General features: G+C 43.3%; 1 protein-coding gene across 1 annotated transcript; it reads left to right on the forward strand.

The window, feature by feature from the left end:
* The first annotated feature begins 867 nt into the window (after positions 1–867).
* On the forward strand, positions 868–18,438 carry jph3a (junctophilin 3a). Its single transcript, XM_085461658.1, has 5 exons — positions 868–2,239; positions 9,161–9,941; positions 10,659–10,783; positions 11,898–13,147; positions 16,629–18,438. The coding sequence occupies exons 1-5, from the start codon at positions 1,858–1,860 to the stop codon at positions 16,707–16,709; spliced, it is 2,619 nt and encodes an 872-aa protein (XP_085317784.1). The 5' UTR covers positions 868–1,857; the 3' UTR covers positions 16,710–18,438.
* The last annotated feature ends 1,913 nt before the right edge of the window (positions 18,439–20,351 follow it).

Below are 20,351 nucleotides of genomic sequence, written 5' to 3' on the forward strand. Positions count from 1 at the left end.
AAATAGAAATTGAATAAGTGAACATTACAAATGAATGAATTATATTTGGTGTTTATTTACTTAATGAATCTATATTTTATTGTTATTTTTAAGATGTTAAAAAATATATTTATCTATTTAATTTAGAATTTTGCTCATTTTGTATTATAAAGTTATAAATATTTTCATTTATCTGGGTCAGCACAAAGTGCCACACCTTTTCCTTCTGTGTCTCGGAGAGAGCTTTATGTGTTCTGGCTGTTCGCACCTGGCATTACGTGAGGTTCTGTTGTCACGGTCCAAACTTATATGAATAAAAGATACAGCAAATGTAAAATTCATAAGACCTTTATAATCTATTTCCTGTGGATTATCTCTTAGTCCTTCATTTCCTGCTCACCCAAACTGACACAAAACTTTCTAATATCATCAATTCAGTGAATAACAATACATTTACTGGATAACTAATCTACAAATGTAGACGTCTGGTTTTCCAGTTCATACCACAGCGACACTTATTTTCAGGCCTTGTTGGCATTTAAGGAGGTCGCTCTGGGTCTGTGTGGTGTCCACTCGAGTGAAAGCTACACTGCACTGGTTTGCTTTTGAGATGAAAATGAAAAAAACAACAACAACAATTAAGGAGCACACAAACCTCGAGGAAAACAGACTGCTGACTGACCAGGTGTCTGGGAGGAGGATGAGTGTCACAGGGAGAGAGCGAGAGAGAAATGAGGCTGGATAATTAGGAAAAGCAGGCGGTATTCCCACAGGGAAAGAGCAGCAAACTCTGCACATGCAGTTATTCGCACCATCCCTCTGTCTCTTTAAGAGCTCCGAGAAGGAGTGTGTGTTCGCTGTGTGTGCGTGTGCGTGGGGGAGGGGTATTGGCTGGGGTGGAACAGTCCTGTAATGAGCAGATTTTAGAGAGAGAGAGAGCAAAAAACAAGAGAGGACAGATGACTTGGTGGAATCGGGACATTACAACAACAATCCAGATTTAGGTGAGCGTTGGCATGGAGAAGACAAAGGGGAAAGGACAGGAATAATATCCGCCTCTGATTTTTGCATCCCTCATCTTCACTGGAGAGAGTCGCCTGGATCCCGGCCGAGCAGAGGAGAGGAAAAGGGGGAAGAAGAGCCGGGGAGATATTCACACTGCTTTATGTCCGCCAAGGCGTGTGTGCAGGGCTGAGTCCGTTTGATTGCTATGGATGTGTGTCTCTGAGCGTTAGCCTGGATTGCCTGTATCCAGGCCATGCTATAGAAAAATATCTTCAACTCCTCCAGTTTTTTTAAACATGGCGTATGAGTGCATCAGTATCCCTGTCCTGTATCCATCCCTGTGAGCTGGTGATGCAGGGACGTGAGGATGCTCTAATGTGTAATTGAGCCAAGCTCGCTCACTTGCTGCCACCGCCGCCACTCTGTGGGCCTGCGGGACTGCTGGAAAAGCCTAGGCCTCGCTTGTCTGGAGCGCCCTGCTGCACGGCCAAGGCGAAGGGCCTGTGAGGTTGCGTGGTGAGCAGGAAGGTGGAGGAGGAAGTGGAGGAGGAGGATGAGAAGCACTCTGAGCCCGCATGCCCATGGGAAGCAGCATGCACGGCAGCTGTGTACGTCACTCCAGACCCATCGCTGAGGCTCGGATTGCTTCTCCGTCATGAGGCAATGCTCCGTGGGCCCTGTCCTGCTGTTTCTAAAACACCCAGCTAGCGTTCCACATACTAAACTAAGCGGAGAGGAAGTTCGAGGCCCTGAACCTGTATGCTACCTGATTTAAACGAGGCCTCCACCCTCCTTGCTCCTTCTGAGTGAAACAGGCCCTTGTTTTTTTCTTTTTCTTGACGTTCTAAGGATTTGCCTAAACCTGTTTCATGCATGTCCACTGGAGGCAGGTTTGACTTTGATGACGGGGGGTCGTACTGCGGGGGGTGGGAGCAGGGTAAGGCCCATGGCCGAGGTGTCTGCACAGGACCCCAGGGTCAGGGTGAGTACGCTGGGGCCTGGAGTCACGGCTTCGAGGTCCTGGGCGTGTACACGTGGCCAAGTGGGAACAGCTATAAGGGCACCTGGGCACAGGGCAAGCGGCATGGCATCGGAGTGGAGACCAAGGGTCGCTGGGAATACAGAGGAGAGTGGACGCAGGGGTTCAAAGGTCGATATGGGCAGCTGGAGAGCACGGCCAGCGGGGCCCGGTATGAGGGGACATGGAGCAATGGGTTGCAGGATGGATATGGCACTGAAACCTATTCTGACGGAGGTAAGGAAGCTAAGAGCAGCTTATATCTACACAGATTTTCAGACCAGGTTAAAGAGCAGCTTGGTCCACTTTAGCTTCTCTGAATAAAACATTCCAGCTTGTTCCACAAACTAATTTTCAAGCTGCAAGTGGAGCAGCTTGCTTACGTTTTCATCTGCTTAGCTCCACTTTATCACATCTCCAATGTAGGTCACATAAATAACGTGTGGCTCACATCTATGAACACAGACAGGTTACTAAAGACTCCTACTGGGCACCACAGCAGAGGCCTAGGTGTTAAAAGGCTATATTTAGGATAATGTGCAATTGTAAAGTATTGATAGTGTACAGTGTGAGCGCAAAGCAGTGCAACGGTACAGCTGTACTCACAAGTTTACTTCCACTCATCATGGGCTCAAATTTCATGGTAAGTTGTGGCTTTTAATGATTTCTTCAAACTCTCCTTTTTCCTCGATTAAACACATTTTTAATGACTTAAAAAAACAAGATTAGGGTTCACAAGTTTAGTTATTTTGGAATTTCTCCAATCCACACAAAGTTACAAATACACTTCCACTAATATTTAGTTTAATGTCCCTTAGCAAATTGTACTTTGCAAAATCGGTAGCATTCATTTAAATTAGTTGTTTTTCTGGCACAGACCTGGCTTTCAAACACTGTCCTCGCTGAGATTGATCCTGTAGGAAGGCCATTCATGAAGCTTCCTAAACCAGTTTTCATGTTTGTTTGTGATCAGTGTCTTGTTGGAACTCCCAATTGTTTTGACTGCCAAGTTGCTGATTTGAGATGAAGTTGCTTGGTAATTCTCCTTTTCTGTTATTGTTCTATCTGCCCCGGAGCATGATGTTACCACCACCATGCTTGACAGTTGGTACAATTTTCTTAGGTTTGAAAGCCTCGCCTTTACTCCTCCAAACATGGCTCCTGTCAATGTGACCAAATGAAAGTGGCTTCAGTGTGAACAGGAACTCTGGTGTTTCAGTTCATGGTAGGCTTGAGCCTTGGTGGTTCCTGGGTTAGCCTTTCAGAATCCCAAAGCCCCAACCTGAACTCTATTGAAAATTTTCGGACTATGTTTGAAAACTGGGTCCTTGCCAGGAAACCAACCACTTGAAACGAACCCTATTAATTCGGCCAAGAAGAGCAGTCAAATATCCAGTCAGAATTGCGCCAGGAGCTTGTTGATGGTTATCAAAAGCATCTGACTGAGGTGCAACTTGCTGAGGGACATTCAAACAATTATTAGTGGGGGTATATGTATTTATTTGAACCTATGTAGATTAGAGCAAACCCAAAAGAAATTCAAATTCGTGCACCCATTTTTTAAAATTTTTGATCATTAAAGACGTGCATTCATTCCAAGTGGGGAAAGCATGGTTCAAACAAATCATTGAAAAAGTTACCATGACATTTACGCCCATGATGACACAAAGTTCTGACCACAACTGTATGACACAGAGAAATCACTACAGAGGGAAATGAAACAATTACAAAGAGACGCTAAAGAGCTGCAAAAAGAAATATACAAAGTAAATTGACCACAGCGAGACACTAAATGATCAAAACAAAACAAAAAATCCACTGGGAAATGAAAATCGGTAAAACAGTGACTCCTACCGACAAAGACACACGAAACCCCCAAAAATCCACAGAGACACAACTTGAAAACAAGGAGACACAAATTGACTTCAAAATGATACAAGGCAGCTACAAAAAGATATAAATTGACTACATAGTGGTGAAAATTGACCTCAAAGAAAAATTTAATCAGTATAAGGAGAAACAAGCTGACTACAAAAACCCCCCACACAAAAACAGAGAATATGAAGAGACAACCAAGAGCCATAAAGTGAGCACTTTTAAAAATGTTTCATCAAGAGATTTTAAAAAATTACTGTGAAAGACCTAAAATGTCAAAATAATGTACAAAAATGTGCAAAAGGACTAAAGAGGACAGAGGACACCAGAAGATATTGTGCTGACTGTCTGCCGGGCTCGCGCTGTGGAGGCTCTCCTGAGCAGTCTTTCTCTGAGATTTTAAGAGAACACAAACAGGCTTTAAAAACAGGACACCTCTAATATTAGAAATTAAGCCATTTTGAGTCGTGACTCCTGTTTAGACACACAGACTTATCAAAACACACCTTCACCCCTCTCCCCAGTGCCATGAAAGTCTCCATGGAAACATTGATACAGCAGGTCAACGTGTCACAAGAGACCAGCTCGCACGGCTCTCCTGCTCTGATTGGCTCGCTGCCGCTGTCATTTCCCTTTATTTCTGACTTTGGGGGGTTGTAATGTAGGCCGTTTGATCACCGATGGTAGCCCGCCTCCGAGCACCCAGATGATGGAGCGAGAGGTCAGTGAGCGATGCAGGTGGAATAAAAGCACTGCGTGTGCGCGTGCGGGCTGAAGGTGGAGATTGTTTACCGGGAGGTGGTGGATCGTTTTTTTTACCGACTCCCTGCGCGAGTGTGAAGGCTGCACGGGTTCATACGCCCTATTTTAACTGAAAAAGACTGCGTCACGCGACAGCTCTGCTCCTCTCTTCCGCTCACGTGGGAGACCACCGACAGATGAATATAGCACGCGCGAGCTGACACATTTTCCACAACCCAATAAATGTGCAGGTTTTCTCCATCAAAGACCCCCGCCCCCCAAATAAGACACACACGAGAGAGGTTTACTGACAGAGCTGCCAACAGAGCAAGTGCTCATTAAAAACCATAACAGCCGCATTTGGCATCCATAGCAGGCCACGAGCAGCCTCGTGCAAAAGCCGTCCTGTCCTGTTTCAGCACCGCGGACAGCTCCGATACTGAAATCCTTAAAAACCTCACGAAGAGCTCAGAGCTGAGCGGAAACAGCGTCAGAGCAGCGGGACACATGTACTCTGGAACAAAATAAAGATTTAAGACTGTGTGTGGCATTTGGGTGTTTGAAGACATGAGAATTGTCGTGGTCATAACCGAACTCCTCTCTGGGTGTGTTTACTTGAGTAAACTTGTTGTGTATGCACAGCGTTTTGCTCGCTTCATAATCAAAGAAAATGTTTTTTTAATTTATTTATTTTTTCAACATTTGTCACACTAACACATGAAAATAATCTGACACCAACAAGCACAACAATCGTACTATAAAATATTCAATAACATAGACATATTGGGTTTGTTTTTTTCAGTAACAATGCACAGCAACTTAACTGATTATGAAGCATTAATACTGTAACTACTAGCTTTTTTCATCTATATATCTATCCATAGCAAGTCTATCACACTGGACACTGGGCTGCTCTGCTAACATCAAAGGAAAAGAAATGATGTGATGCTCATGGTAGTTGGGTTACTCATGTGTCTCTCCACACATTTAAGGCTAGATTCACAGCGTGTGGTATCCCTCAGCGTCCCCACTGATCTGGAGCCCAAAGCAGTTGTTTGCTTTGCCTAGTGGCAAGCAGCACCTTTTGTATTTTAAAAGCAAATAGGTTAAAAAATGCTGCCCTCTAATCTATTGAGCAGAACTGAGTTCAGCCTATTGGTGGAGCTCTCCTCAGCAGTCCCAGTTTCTTATGTGGTCCCTTAGGAAAATTAATGGTCCTCCCTTGTCTTTGCCAATAGTGGAAATCAATGTTTTGTTTATGTATTGATTTTTGTTTCTTTCATTTTCATTTCACCTAGTTTGAATGAACAAACCCAATATTGGGGGGTTGATATTATTCTAAGAGCAGCTTCTAAGTGCATGTTAGTACCCATATTGGGTGCTAACTCACTCATTGTCACTGGGACATCTATGGCACTGACACAGGCCTATTCTGGAAATGAGCAACAGCTTTCTAGACATGGAAACAGCCAGCTAAAAGCACAGATAGAAAGACCCAGAGACTATTGGTAAATGGCCTGTATTTGTATAGCGCTTTTCTAGTCCCTAAGGACCCCAAAGCGCTTTACACAACCAGTCATCCACCCATTCACACACACATCTACACACTGGTGATGGCAAGCTACATTGTAGCCACAGCCACCCTGGGGCGCACTGACAGAGGCGAGGCTGCCGGACACTGGCGCCACCACCAGTAGGCAACATCTGACCACCACCAGTAGGCAACGGGTGAAGTGTCTTGCCCAAGGACACAACGACCGAGACTGTCCAAGCCGGGGCTCAAACCAGCAACCTTCCGATTACAACTCTTGAGCCACGATCGACTCAAGATTGGCCGTATAGAAATGAAATGGACAAAGTCATGTGACCAGACATCACAGACTGATTAGCGACGTCTCATTATGAAGCCCTGAGCTGACCGTTTTCACCACTGCTGTCTTGGTGTTGTGAAGCCAGATGTGATGAGTAAGGAGTAGATGTGACTGCGAAGCAACTTGTGATTGGCAGGTCAGCAGCTAATGAGCATACTCTGGATACCTACCCTCCTTTCTAACTCTAATAATGACCAGAATTTATGAAATGAACTTCATGTGTGCCACGTGGCATGTTTACGTCAGACATTAAATAGAGTTTCTAAACCAAGAGTTAATGAGCCGTTGGTGCAGATAGTGTTTTTGAAGAGAGGACCCAAAAGCAGACACTTGAAGACAGAACTTGATCTTAACAAAAGGCAGGTTGTTTATTAAAGATAGAAGATCAGACAAGGATAGAAAATAAAAGACAAAAGGCAATGAAGGCATATGCTAGACTGGGAAAACCTACTAAGGACAAGACACGTGGAGGAAAGTGAACTGAAGTTCCGGCAAAGGACAAACGGGAAGTGATGCAATAAATACACAGACCGGTGATTATGAAAGTGGAGAGAGCCGCGAAACTCAAGTGGAACAAATTCAACACAGAGACAAGGGAAGCAAAACTAAACACAAGCACATGACACAAGGACTATCAAAATAAGACAGGAAACACACTGACACTGACAAGCACTCAAGGATTGGTCAGGCTGAATTAATCAGCCACTCTAAAAACTGAATCTCGACTCTTTTTTTCAGTTTTGGACTACTGTGTGTAGAAAACAGGTGACCCATCTTTAATTTTTCTTTCACACACAGAATTTTCAATCCTTAAAATTCACTACTTGCAGTCTTGGTTGTGGCTGGCTTGCTAGGTTGATGACTTTAGCTGTGATCAGAAGCAGCTGGAGCAGTACCTACTAAACCCAATCTGCAACAGAGAACAGACAGCTATTAAAAGGCTGACTGCAACATAAACCTCTCCAGCTTTATAATCAGGAATGAGTCCTACTGTAAGTGAAACTAACACGCTGGTAAGTTTCCTTCCCAGAAACATGAAACTTTAGATTTACTTCACCCTTTGCTCTGATCACCTCAGGGATTTGAGGAGAGGATGCTGACCTCTCCTTAGAGCAGACCTGCTTTGGTTGGAGGCTGCTCTCAGGAGTTTGCCCTCTTCCAGGAGGTCTGGACATCAACTGGAGCTGATTTTTTGTTCTTGGTGTAGACAGAGAGGAGCATAGTGAGAGAGGAGGCTTGACATATATAAACCTTTATGGCTGATTTCAGAGCAACAGCAACCCCCTCGTTGTATCATAATATGCTGGCTTGTCTTCTGCTCACCTCCTCCACCTAAATTGCCAAATCCTCAACAGCTCAGGCATAAAGATTCCTCCACTACAGCTTTTCCTGTTTTTACAGAGTACATATGTGTATTTTCTGCAGACTGGGAGAAGCCAAAAAACAAGTGTTATTTATGGTTTATTTCAAGTGTTTCTATTATTTTAATGCCATTTCACTTTGCTTCAAGTTAGCACTGCTGTGTTTTAAAGATTTTATTCTTGGCAGCGTGTAGTTTTCACACAAAGATGCACAAACACATCACATATTAGATCGGATGCTGAGCAGCCTCCTCACATTATGGAATATTTTCTACACTTCCATCCACATGAGGCAGGGATGGCATTTTTAGACTGACATACAGATGCAAATTAGTATGCAAAGCTCTGGTGTGCTCACAGTGAGTCCAGACACATCTTTGTCAAGCTTTAATTTTATGGCAGATTTATTTGTACCTTGTTGAAAACGTTCATAAACAGTCAACACAGAAACTAAATATATGTGGCATTTCTCAGAAGTGTCAGTGTTGTCATACACGTCACCAGGACTTTTCCTGTTTCAGAATGAAAGATGTTAGTTGCCATTTCTGACAGACAGCTGTGCATTTTCCTGTTGCATTTCTGACTACTTGCTGACAAAAATTAGCAAAATGCTTGGGTAAAAACCCCAATCAATTAAACTGCGACTGCATTCTTTCTAATACCCAGTGGAGGGAAACTACCTTTCCCTTTGACCTTTAACATGACTTTATAGTTTCATCCACTGGTTTCAGGTCATGCTAAACACTGAGCTGTGAGACAGAGCTGGGTGTTATACCGTGTCCTCACTTTTAGCCTCAAGTGCTAACACATGTGAATCGGCCTTAAACACAGAACAACGTTACCTATGAGGCTGATGCACGAGGCGACTGGCTGATTACATTTGAAGGGAATTTGCTTAAATTAACTTAACTCCTAACCCTGTGCTATGTGAGTATGTGAAGTTTGGGGTTTGACATCTTCTGAAAACTTGGCAGTTTGACAATTTAGAAGTGGACGGGAGCCCTCTGACCAGTTCTCAGTAATCCATCCTGTTGTGCCTAAAATTAGCCCTGCACACCAACTTTGCTACTCAGTGAGCACTTTGAGTTTGCAAAGACCTTCCACTGAGTAATGCAAAGACCATTTTGGCAATTACTGTATAACAGTTAGCATACATCAGTGTATTCCTCATGCATGCTACTCTCCTGTTTGGTCCATTGAGAATTCAATTAATGATCTAACTAATGAATGAATTTACACATAGATATTTGGACACTCAAATAAAATGCAGTTCTTATGTCTGACTCGTGCTGTGTCTGTCTGTCTTTCAGGAACCTACCAAGGCCAGTGGCTGGGAGGGATGCGCCACGGCTATGGTGTGCGACAGAGTGTGCCGTACGGCATGGCAGCTGTCATCCTCTTCCCTCTGCGAACATCTATAAACTCTCTCCGCTCTGAGCACAGCCATGGCCCTCCTGCTGTGCTGGAGGATGGCACTGCCACCACGCCTACAGATGGGGTGGTGGCCGGACTGGCTGGGAGCCCAGTGGGCCGGGGTGGGTTTGCTCTTGTGGCACCGAGTGAGGCCGAACGGCAGAGGAAGAGAAAAGGCCGCTTTCGGCAGTCTATCCTAAGTGGCCTGAAGCTTCGGCGCTCTGAGTCCAAAAGTTCTCTAGCCAGTCAGCTCAGCAAGCAGAGCTCCTTCTGCAGCGAGGCCGGCATGAGCACCGTCAGCTCTGCTGCATCTGACATCCACTCCAACACCAGTGAGAGTGAACAGGGCGCTCCTGTGGATGCCACTGTCACTGAGATGTATGCTGGAGAGTGGAGGAGTGACCAGAGAGCTGGCTGGGGCGTGAGCAGGCGCTCAGATGGCCTGCATTATGCAGGCGAATGGGCGGGCAACAAGAGGCACGGATATGGCTGCACCACCTTCCCCGATGGCACCAAGGAGGAGGGAAAATACAAGCAGAATGTGCTGGTGAGCGGAAAACGCAAGAACCTGATCCCCCTGAGGGCCAGTAAAATCCGAGAGAAGGTGGACCGAGCTGTGGAAGCTGCGGAGAAGGCCGCGGACATCGCCAAGCAGAAAGCAGAGATTGCTGTGTCGAGGTTAGATCTTCCAGTATTCTGGTCACCGCTTCGTAGGAATAATTTGAACGTATCTCGTTAGATAGAGCTGGTGACACACCTCTGCGCACCCAGCAAGATTAAGCAACATTAAATCCTCTGAAGTCTAAGACATCACTGGTGACGACCCTCGGTCCAAAGCCTAATCGTCGCCCTTTGTTTGACAAAACTAGCTTTTTTGGAGAAATCATTTTTGATGAGTGTCAGTGTGTTGTACAATAATCATTGTCTTTGTCCCCTGATTACCGGGGGATGATTTCTTTTAAATGAGCTAGCGTTAGACCTCACAAATTTGGGATTCAAATCTGGTCAAATACCTTCCCCAGAGACGTGAATAAAAGAACAAGTGGTATATTACAAACTATGGTGTGCTTTGCATTACTAACCAATTATCTGTTCCTGTGTGGTGGGGTAGTGCTTTATATTGTCTATATTGTTTCATAGGGAGCCACAGCACATATTTAGCCCTTCAAAGGCTAATCAAACTACGTTTTTTTAACTGCAAACTTTTTGAGAGACAGTCATGCATTCTTTTCGATAAAACATATTTTTTGCAGTCTCGTATGAAAGTTTCACTTAGATATTACAAATACCTGGATATTGTTTAGAAGAACATTTTTATTACTTCATAGATACAAAGTAATTTATCTTAAAATACACACACGTTTTGACTTTGCTGTTTCTGCCTGTTCTGTTCAGGATGAGCCACGCTCGTGGGAAGGCAGAGGCTGCAGAAGGTGTGGCGCAGAAAGCCACGGAGGAGTGTCGACTGGCTCGGATAGCTGCCAAAGAGCTTTCACCCTCCTTTCACATCTATGGCAATGGTTAGTAGGTGCACAAGTGTCAGTACATTAAATGTAACAAATGTAGCAAAGCACTATGTGCGAATCAGTCTGTTTACCATTTACCAAAACTAACCAACAGGGTCTGCAGCAAGTAACAGGTAGCTAGATGATGTTAGCTTAAGCTAATTTCACACTTTACATGTTCTTGTTATGATCCTGCTTTCACAAATGAGTTATATGATATGTAGCATGCATAAATAAGAGCTAAATGCTAACTAGCTTAGCTTAGATGAGTGGCCTCCCCCATCTGATGGACGACTGGTTTCTGAGGCCCTGTTGTGAAGCCGCAAAATGAGTGTTTCTCAATATGACCAGTATGACCTCAGATGTGTGCCTGTGCTCACGGAGGTCAAGACAGAAAGACATTTTTCCACAGACCTCTATAGAACTGGAAACCATAAAAAACGCAATTTTAGCATTGCAAAAGGAAAGAAGAAAAAAAGCAGTTTTTTGTAGTAAATGCTGTAAATGAATTTGTCATTTGGCAAATTATGCAGTCAATTAATGGTAGAAATTGACTGCTTAGATATTATGTATATGGTATATTTTATCTCAATTTTAAAGCCATAAACAAACTATTTGTTTATGGAGGCAAAATAATTAACCTATAAAGATAAAACAAAGGTATAACAACCTTTCTATTTGTTTTTTGCCTTCAGGCTTTTCTCTTAGCTTCACTGATTCTATAGTACTCTGTATTTTTTAGATTTTCCACAGAAATTTGTTTGAGATAATTATGAGTCATAGCTAAAGGATTCAAATGCACTAATTTTCTTAAAATCTACATGCAAAAGTACGCCTACTGGAACCTTTACAGATTAATAAAGTAAGTGTGAATTTGCTTTTAAGCGTAGGCCCAGTGTTACACACATTTTAATCTCATAATAAACTACAAAGGATTAGCCTGTAAGAATTCAAATTAAATCAAGTATATTCACTTTCATAATCCTCTCTAAGCTGGCAGCACGAGGCTCCGTTTGTTTGCAGCTCTTCTCCTCCTTTTGTGTGCCGATGACACTCAAACATACTCGCGCTGTAGGCTTTGCTCTGGGTGCCAAATCACCTCACTGGTGCTGTTCTCCTGTTTTCATAGGGCTCGAATGTCAGCGGCCCAAACACCAGGGCACCAAGGACAAAGACCATGAGGTCATCTCCACAGGAACAGACAGTCCGGAGCTGTGCACTCCTGACACCACGCCACCTGTGATAACACCTGATCTCAGCCCCGTGCTGAGCGTACCCACCTCACCTCCCCACAGTCCACTCAAACACACCCATCGCCCCAGGAATGCTTGCTTCATGCGCCAGAGCGCCGTGGACGATCAGGGCGGGGCTGAGATCCAGGTGCTGGTAGAAGGGCGGGGGGTGGATCTGCCGAGGGGCGGGGCTAACAATTGGAGCGACGACATGTATCCGGATCGAGCGTGTAGCAGTCGCTCCACTACGCCCTCCCTTCTGGAAGAGCAGGAGGGACAACTAAATGGCCACGAACAAGCCCCTTTGTCCAACCACAAGCCACGGGAGAAATCCATTTCCAATCACAAGCCCCGGGACCACGCTTCCTCCTACAGAGCCTGGGAGCATTCCTTGTCCAACCAAAAGCTCTCCAAGCACGCCTCTTCCAATCACAAGTCAAGAGACTACTCATCGTCCAATCACAAAACATGGGATCATTCGTCCACCAATCACAAAACCTGCGAGCATGTCTCTTCCAACTACAAGCCACAGGTGCACATTTTATCCAATCACAAGGCCTTGGATCACAACATGTCCAATCACAAGACTTCTGAGCATGCTTCTTCCAATCACAAGCCCCAAGAATATATCTTGTCCAATCACAATGCCAAGGACCACGTCTCTTCTTCTTGTTACAATCCTCGAGAGCATGTCTACTCCAACCACCATCCAAAGCAGCACAACCACTCCAACCACAAGCTTAACGAGCACGCTGTAATCGACCAAAGGCTAGACGGCCACACCGGGGGCTGGACTGCTGAAAGCACCCTTAGGTGGAGCCCCGCCCACTCGCGCCTCACAGAGCAGGACGAGGAGAAGATGAATGACTATACAGTCGACATGAGGCTGCACTGTCCGGACTCGCAGACTTCTCGGGGGCTGGGACAAGAGTCCCCGGCCCCCAAGAACAACAGGCTGCGATCCAGAAGCCTTCGACCGGTCAGAGAAGGATCCATGGACTCTGTACAGATGCTGGACAACCTGAATGTGGGGGCAGAGCTGGAGGAGTGGCCACTGCACAGGGACCTCACCCTCTCCCCACCTCTAAAGTCTCAGCCCATCACTCTGGAGCAGGAAGGAGAGCAATTCACCCTCAAATCAAACTCAGTGAGTCTGCAGTGCTCTGTCAGGCTAACAGTTCATTTTTTAACACATAATAACATAATGTTTGCTGTTACCACAACACACTGATAAAAAAAAGAAAGAAAAAGAGCTGTGTGATAAGACCTACATATTTCAGTTAAATGCAACAAAACTAGTGTAGAGTTAATACACTGAACAAAAATATAAACGCAACACCTTTGTTACTGCTCCCATTCCCCATGGGATGGACGTAGAGACCTAAAATTCATTCCAGATACACAATATAACCATCCCTTCCAAACAGTGGTCACAAATCAGTCCAAATGTGTGGTAGTGGGCACATCTGCTATATTGAGATAATCCATCCCACCTCACAGGTGTGCCACATCAGGATGCTGATCTGACATCATGAGTAGTGCACAGGTGTACCTCAGACTGCCCACAACAAAAGGCCACCCTGGAATGTGCAGTTTTGTCTCACAGCAAAATGCCACAGATGCCACAAGCAATGAGGGAGCGTGCAATTGGCATACTGACAGCAGGAATGTCAACCAGATCTGTCGCCCGTGCATTGAATGTTCATTTCTCAACCATAAGCCGTCTCCACAGGCGTTTCAGAGAATATGGCAGCACATCCAACCGGCCTCACAACCGCAGACCTCGTGTAACCACACCAGCCCAGGACCTCCACATCCAGCAGGTTCACCTCCAAGATCGTCTGAGACCAGCCACTCAGACAGCTGCTGGAACAATTGGTTTGCACAACCAAACAATTTCTGCACAAACTGTCAGAAACCGTCTCAGGGACGCTCAACTGCATGCCCGTCGTCCTCATCGGGGTCTTGACCTGACTCCAGCTCGTCGCCGTAACAGACTTGTGTGGGCAAATGCTCACATTCGATGGCGTCTGGCACGTTGGAGAGGTGTGCGCTTCACGGATGAATCATGGTTCACATTGTTCAGGGCAGATGGCAGCTGAGAATGTCCCAGTTCTTGCATGGCCAGCATACTCACCGGACATGTCACCCATTGAGCATGTTCGGGATGTGCTTGACCGGCGTATACGACAGCGTGTACCAGTTCCCACGAATATCCAACAACCTCGCACAGCCATTGAAGTGGAGTGGACCAACATTCCACAGGCCACAATTGACAATCTGACAGACTCCATGCGACGATGTGTTGCACTGCATGAGGCAAATGGTGGTCACACCAGATACTGACCGGTTCTGGGTCCCCAGACCCCCAATAGCGCAAGAAACTGCACATTCCAGGGTGGCCTTTTGTTGTGGGCAGTCTGAGGTACACCTGTGCACTACTCATGATGTCAGATCAGCATCCTGATGTGGCACACCTGTGAGGTGGGATGGATTATCTCAATATAGCAGATGTGCCCACTACCACACATTTGGACTGATTTGTGACCACTGTTTGGGAGGGATGGTTATATTGTGTATCTGGAATGAATTTTAGGTCTCTACGTCCATCCCATGGGGAATGGGAGCAAAAACAAAAGTGTTGCGTTTATATTTTTGTTCAGTGTATTTAAAGGAAGAGCTATGTGTTTACCAAAACTTCACGTTTTAGTCACAGTGCCTCAATGATAAAAATCAAATGATTTTTCAGATTAAAAGACTTTTAGTTCACAAAATGCCAAGATGTATTAGACAGGAAATTTTAAAACAACTCAAGAAAAATCATTTTTCTCAGTGTTAGACGACAGTGGGATATGAAAGTCACTGCTGAAACATCAGCACAGCAGATAAACGTCTGTCTTGAAATTATTAAGAGCATAAAAAGAAGACGATTGGACTTCCTGAAGTTTTTTGGAGACGTTTCACTTCCTTTCTAGCTTTTCAAGCTCTTAAGACTCGGGGTGACCGAGAACCTGCACAGACGCCTGTGTTGGAAAATATCTATCACTGTGATAAGAATCAAAGGTACGAAACTATCACAATTAACTCCACAATGTTACATTTTCAATTTTTACACTGAACAAAGGAACTTTCAATGGACAGATTACTGATCCAAGAGCTTCCCTAAAACTGCTAACATGTGGTGTTACTGCATGCAGAGATTCAAAAATGCAACAATCGAAAAAAACAGCATCTCAACAAAAAGGTATAAACTAACCAAAAGATTCCTAAAACAATTACGGAAAGACTCAAAACGAGCACAAAGTGAAACTGAATACTCACAGATTCACAAAACAACAAAAGGAAATGAAAAAAAAATAACTCAAAAGGATCTCAAGACTGAAAAATGTCTGAAAACAACTACAAAGATTCTGTATGAAGGCAAAATATGAATACTCTCAAAACCAAAACAAAAAGGGGTAAACCACCTTCAGCTGACTCAGGTCTGTAGCTGTGAGATTAGCTAAGAAACTCCTGGGTCTAGCCTAAAATTTTCCCACTACACAATTCAAAAGTCCATCACCACAAAGGGTCTAAAATGGAACCGAAATCCAGAAGTGCTCTGGTTTTAGAAGTATTTCCTCATTTCTGTTCCCATATAAATGCATTCTTTACACAGTGTCTTCAGTACAAGACTTTCCTGCATCAGTCATGGTGGACGATTGTAAGAATGACACCAAGGAGCCAGAGTCTGTAATGTGTCCACTAGATGACACACTCGTTGTTATTGCCTTCTTATTCCATAGGTAGACGTGGACACGTGTGGGGTGGGCATTATCATGAGGAAGTTGTGTTTACAAAAATCATGAATTTTACATGTAGTTTGCACCAGTGCGGTCTAAGCGTGCCCTGTGATGGGCCAAAGTTGTCTGGTGATCAGTACATAGTTAACTTTGTTAACAAGCCTTAAAATAATCAGCATAACATCAAGTTACCAAGTATTCTTTTTGAGTTTCACAAAAACACTTCGGTATTAGGGTATTACTTTTGTAATTCTTCAAATTTCAGGTTTTTTTGGGCGGGGTTTTCTTCTTCCTCTTACAGAGTGCATGCTTACATAAGATAGTTTAGGATGTTAACTTTCAACAGATGTTAGGAAAACCATAAACACAACTAGTTGAAGAATAAGTAACTAAACCTCCTTGTGTTTTGAGTGTATGTAGGAAAAAAAAAGTTAAGTCACTGCGGACTCCTCTGTGGGCTGGCAACAACATGGACCTTCATTTTCACTCCCGAGGCATAATATACTGACGATTGGTCACCTAGTGTAAAATGTTACGCTTTGGGAGTGAGAACGTGCTGTCACTTTATGTCACTCGGACCCAAGCAGACTCACGGACGCAGAAAATATAATCGAGACTCACATCTGTTACGTTATTTTGCCCAGTTATTGTGCTCTTTAAGGCACCTGAGCAGAAAGTGCAGCCCAACTCTAACCTCTAACCTGTTTGTTGATAGCCTGGTGGGTTACTCAGATGTCCATTGTTAAATCTTGACCAGAGTCTGAGTGTCTGTGTTTGTGTTTCCACTGAGATCGTTGGTGCTGTAACTGGACTAATTGCTTTTTTCTCTCTTCTCTTGTCTCCTAGGGCTCCAGCTCTATTCTGGTGGTTATGGTCATTTTACTCAATATTGGAGTAGCCATTCTTTTCATTCACTTCTTTATTTAAGCTTATACAGGTATGATCTACTAAGACTTATTGATAACTACGGTATATTATATGATTACTTAATGAGATGGACGTTCTGTCTATTCGACTGGAGCCCGCAGCCCGAGTGAAGGACACAGCAGAGCCTTTCTATTGTTGCTACTGTCTTTTTCACCTCTGTTGAAGCCCATTTCAGTTTCTACAAACACACCATTTCTTTTCAAATGCTTATTTTGACTTTCATTCGATATAACTTCCATAGAACGTCCACATGATAAAAGGCGGTTGAATTAGAGTCACGAGAAAGAAAGAAAATGCAGCTTTAGACGAGCGTGTTGTTTCGGGCTCACGTGCACGGATGCCCGTCGCTGACAGATCAGTGGACTGGAGATGGCACAGGCAGCGTTGCCCATTTTTTAAAATCAGTCTAGAAAAGAATATAGCAACCCATGTTCCTGGTTATCATGAGAAACACACTCAGTCCTAAGCCCCCTTTTGCCTTTGAACCTTTTTCCTTTCCTTCAAATCCATCAGTCTCTATTCGCACTATGCGCTACAGAACTATGCTGCAAGAGTAGATCCATTTTAAAGGGCTCCGTCATTATTCTTTTCTCTTTTTCCCCTCTACTACATAAACACGCAACCATTGCATGAGGCTGTGTGAGATTTTAAAAAGTGCATTTTTCTATCCCTTTAACATCACTGTTCTGTCTTCATTTGTGCGCACTTCATCCTGATGGTCACCTCTCGATTGTCAGACACTTCACATTCAACCAAAATCACAGAGTATGACCAAATCATATTTGATTTGCGAAATCAAATGCCAGCGACCAACACATGCCAAGCCCTCCTGGTCTAATCCGAGAGGAACTTTCTGAATTCATTACAAGTAAAGTGGAACCACATAAACACACGTTTGCGTGCATAATAAACCGAACAAAAAGCAAAAGAAAAAAAAACACATTTAACTGCTGACATACTGAGGAGGTATCAGCCTTGCCCCTTTGTACAGCCTTGAGACTGTTATGTTATAATCACTAATTCTAATATATAAGTGTATGTGTCATTATTCTTCAAGTTTGTTACTTTTTGCAGTTTGCAAGACAGAGAGAATGCTGAGTGCCTCGTATTTATTCATTTTGGTTCTCAAATTGATTTAAAAGCCAACCCTAGATCAAACACCCCACACGGGCAGGCTAAGAGGAGACAAATAACCTTGAAAATTAAAAAAAAGCGATCCCCATCCTTCGGCCCTCCACACAATCAGCCCTTCCCTCTTCACCCTGAAATGGCATGCACTGTTTTGTCTCTCTCTCCCAGTCGCCCCTTTTGGACCAGTCGAAAAGGGAAAAATGGGGTTTCTACGGTGTCATTTCCAGAAAACTGTTTTTTTTTTTGAGACCGGATGAGATTTTTGTTTCCAGCATGTTTGTTTAGCCTGCTCAATCTGGTGTCAGTTTGTGAATTTCTCCCTCTTGTCTCTCTTATCCAGCAACACAAGGCTACGTGAGACATGGAGAGCAGTGTAAAATAAACGCTAGCTTTTAACTCTCAGTGGATACTGAAATGTCCCGAGTTTATGAATGATATAAAAGAAACTCTCTGCTACTGTATGTTTTATACTTCGCACCCAGTGGCATCATCATGTTGTGACATCATTGCATGCCCGAGCATGCTCTTTCTTACTCTTTGGTTTATGAGGTTGTTTCAAAGTTAATGTGGAGAAAATAATGAAATGTTTGAAATTAAAGAGCTTGGTGTGGTTATTACTGAAAGTAATTTCATCTACAGCCCATACTACAGCCAGTACAGACTACATGTTGAGCAGGAAGTCTAAAAGCTATCTGCCCTGCACTTTATGTCAAACTCATTTTACATGGTTTTACACATACAGCCCTCTTTGGCCTTATGTGAAGTGGACCAGTGCAACGTCCCTTTCTGTCAGTATATAAGAAAAAGAAGTGCAACTTTCCCATGTGGTAAAGAAAGACTGCTGTAATATATGAACGCAATCTGTCAACATGACTCTTTGGACTTAAATTGGAAGGACTAAATGTGTAAAATATAGAAATATATCACTTAATTGTTTTGGTGTTGTATCAATGGCCATAGGGAGGCCTTTAACTGTAGGAAAAGCTCTAAAACTTGTGAAAATACAGTTAAAAGTCTAACATGTCCACATTTTCTGAAGCCATCCATTGAGCCAGATTGGAGTCTTTGCTGGCCCAAATCTGGCCCCCGGGCCTTATGTTTGACGCCCCATTACTAAAATTCCAGTTCCTCCAGTGGCCACCTATAGACAATCCCCATAGACATGAATGTTAAAATGCCCAACTTTACAGCAGAAAAAAAACATGTTTAGAGTCTAGAACAGTGTCAGTCTATAGAGTTCATATCCTCATCAATGCCAACTGCGTGTGGGGCAATTTAAGGATAACTCACCTCTTTAAAGAATATTACAGCTGTAACCTTTGGCATGGCTGCTCTGACAAGTTGGTGTATTTTGTCTGACTACTAAAAGACCAACACGTTCTCCTTAATGCCATGTTATGCACAAAGTGTCCTCTGGTGTTGTTGTCCTGATGCAACTGCTGCAGCATTATTGTCTGCCATGAGAAGTCTTCTCCATTTCTGAGCCCACGGTTGGACCTTAGAGGTGAAGCAGTGAATTAAGCTGCAGGTATAAAAACTTATATAAGCCTTTGGTTTAAATTTGATTGGGAGACACTTTTATTTTTTCACTTTTACTTACTACTTTGCTACGGCTGGGGAAACCTGCAGTCAGATGAGACTGAAGTAGTCACACAGATGAGTGACGAAACATTTCTCCCACTTAAAACACTCCAGATGAACAGAATCTGCTTTTTGAGGTATTACTTTAACTTTGCTCATCTGTTAGCAAGAGCTTTGTTAGGCTTAGCCATTAAAAGGTAAGTGGTTAAGTTTAAGAGAAGACCAGATTCTAGTGTAAAATGCACTGTCATACAACAGTAACACTTTTGAAAGTGTCAAATTGAAACAGCCAAATTTGTCATGCCCTGGGGATGCAAATGGGCTGAAAAGACACTGAAGAATCAGTGTTACAGTTTATTGATTGAGTTTTAAGCTTTTGTATTTTTATATTTTTTTCTAGTTAATATTAACATTCCATTAATATGACAGTAAGTAATGCTAGTTGGGTTAGTTAGCTAGCTAGTCTGATAACCTCCCAACTCAACCCGCTCATCCAAATGTGGTGAAAGAAAAATGCAACCAAATTCCATAGTTCAAAGCTGTAGGAGCACAGGTGGTGATATTTATTATACAATTGGTGAAATATAATGGAAAACCCAGCATTTAACAGAACCATTAGCCTATACGGCTATCCAGTTTGCTATCACTGTATTGGATCAGTTAAAGTAAAAAGGTCATATGATAATGGTGGGTGATATAATAAAAAGTTTTTAAAACAATGATTTTGAATAATAATGAGCTCAAAGTCAGTACAAAAAATGTTAAGTCTAAAGCTCCAGCAACACTTATCTTTATGTGGAGCAAGTTTTTGTTTTGTATTTGGCCCAAATGAAGCTTATGCAGCCTATTTATTTAATTTAATGTAATTTAATTTAATTTTACTTATTCAGTTTTTTTAATTACATTTTGCTATGAAAATGTTAAATAACT

Source organism: Copadichromis virginalis, linkage group LG1, assembly GCF_057382275.1.
Source record: "Copadichromis virginalis isolate Kocher_CV1m ecotype Utaka linkage group LG1, C_Virginalis_male_GT1.1, whole genome shotgun sequence".
Classification (NCBI taxonomy): Eukaryota; Metazoa; Chordata; class Actinopteri; order Cichliformes; family Cichlidae; genus Copadichromis; species Copadichromis virginalis.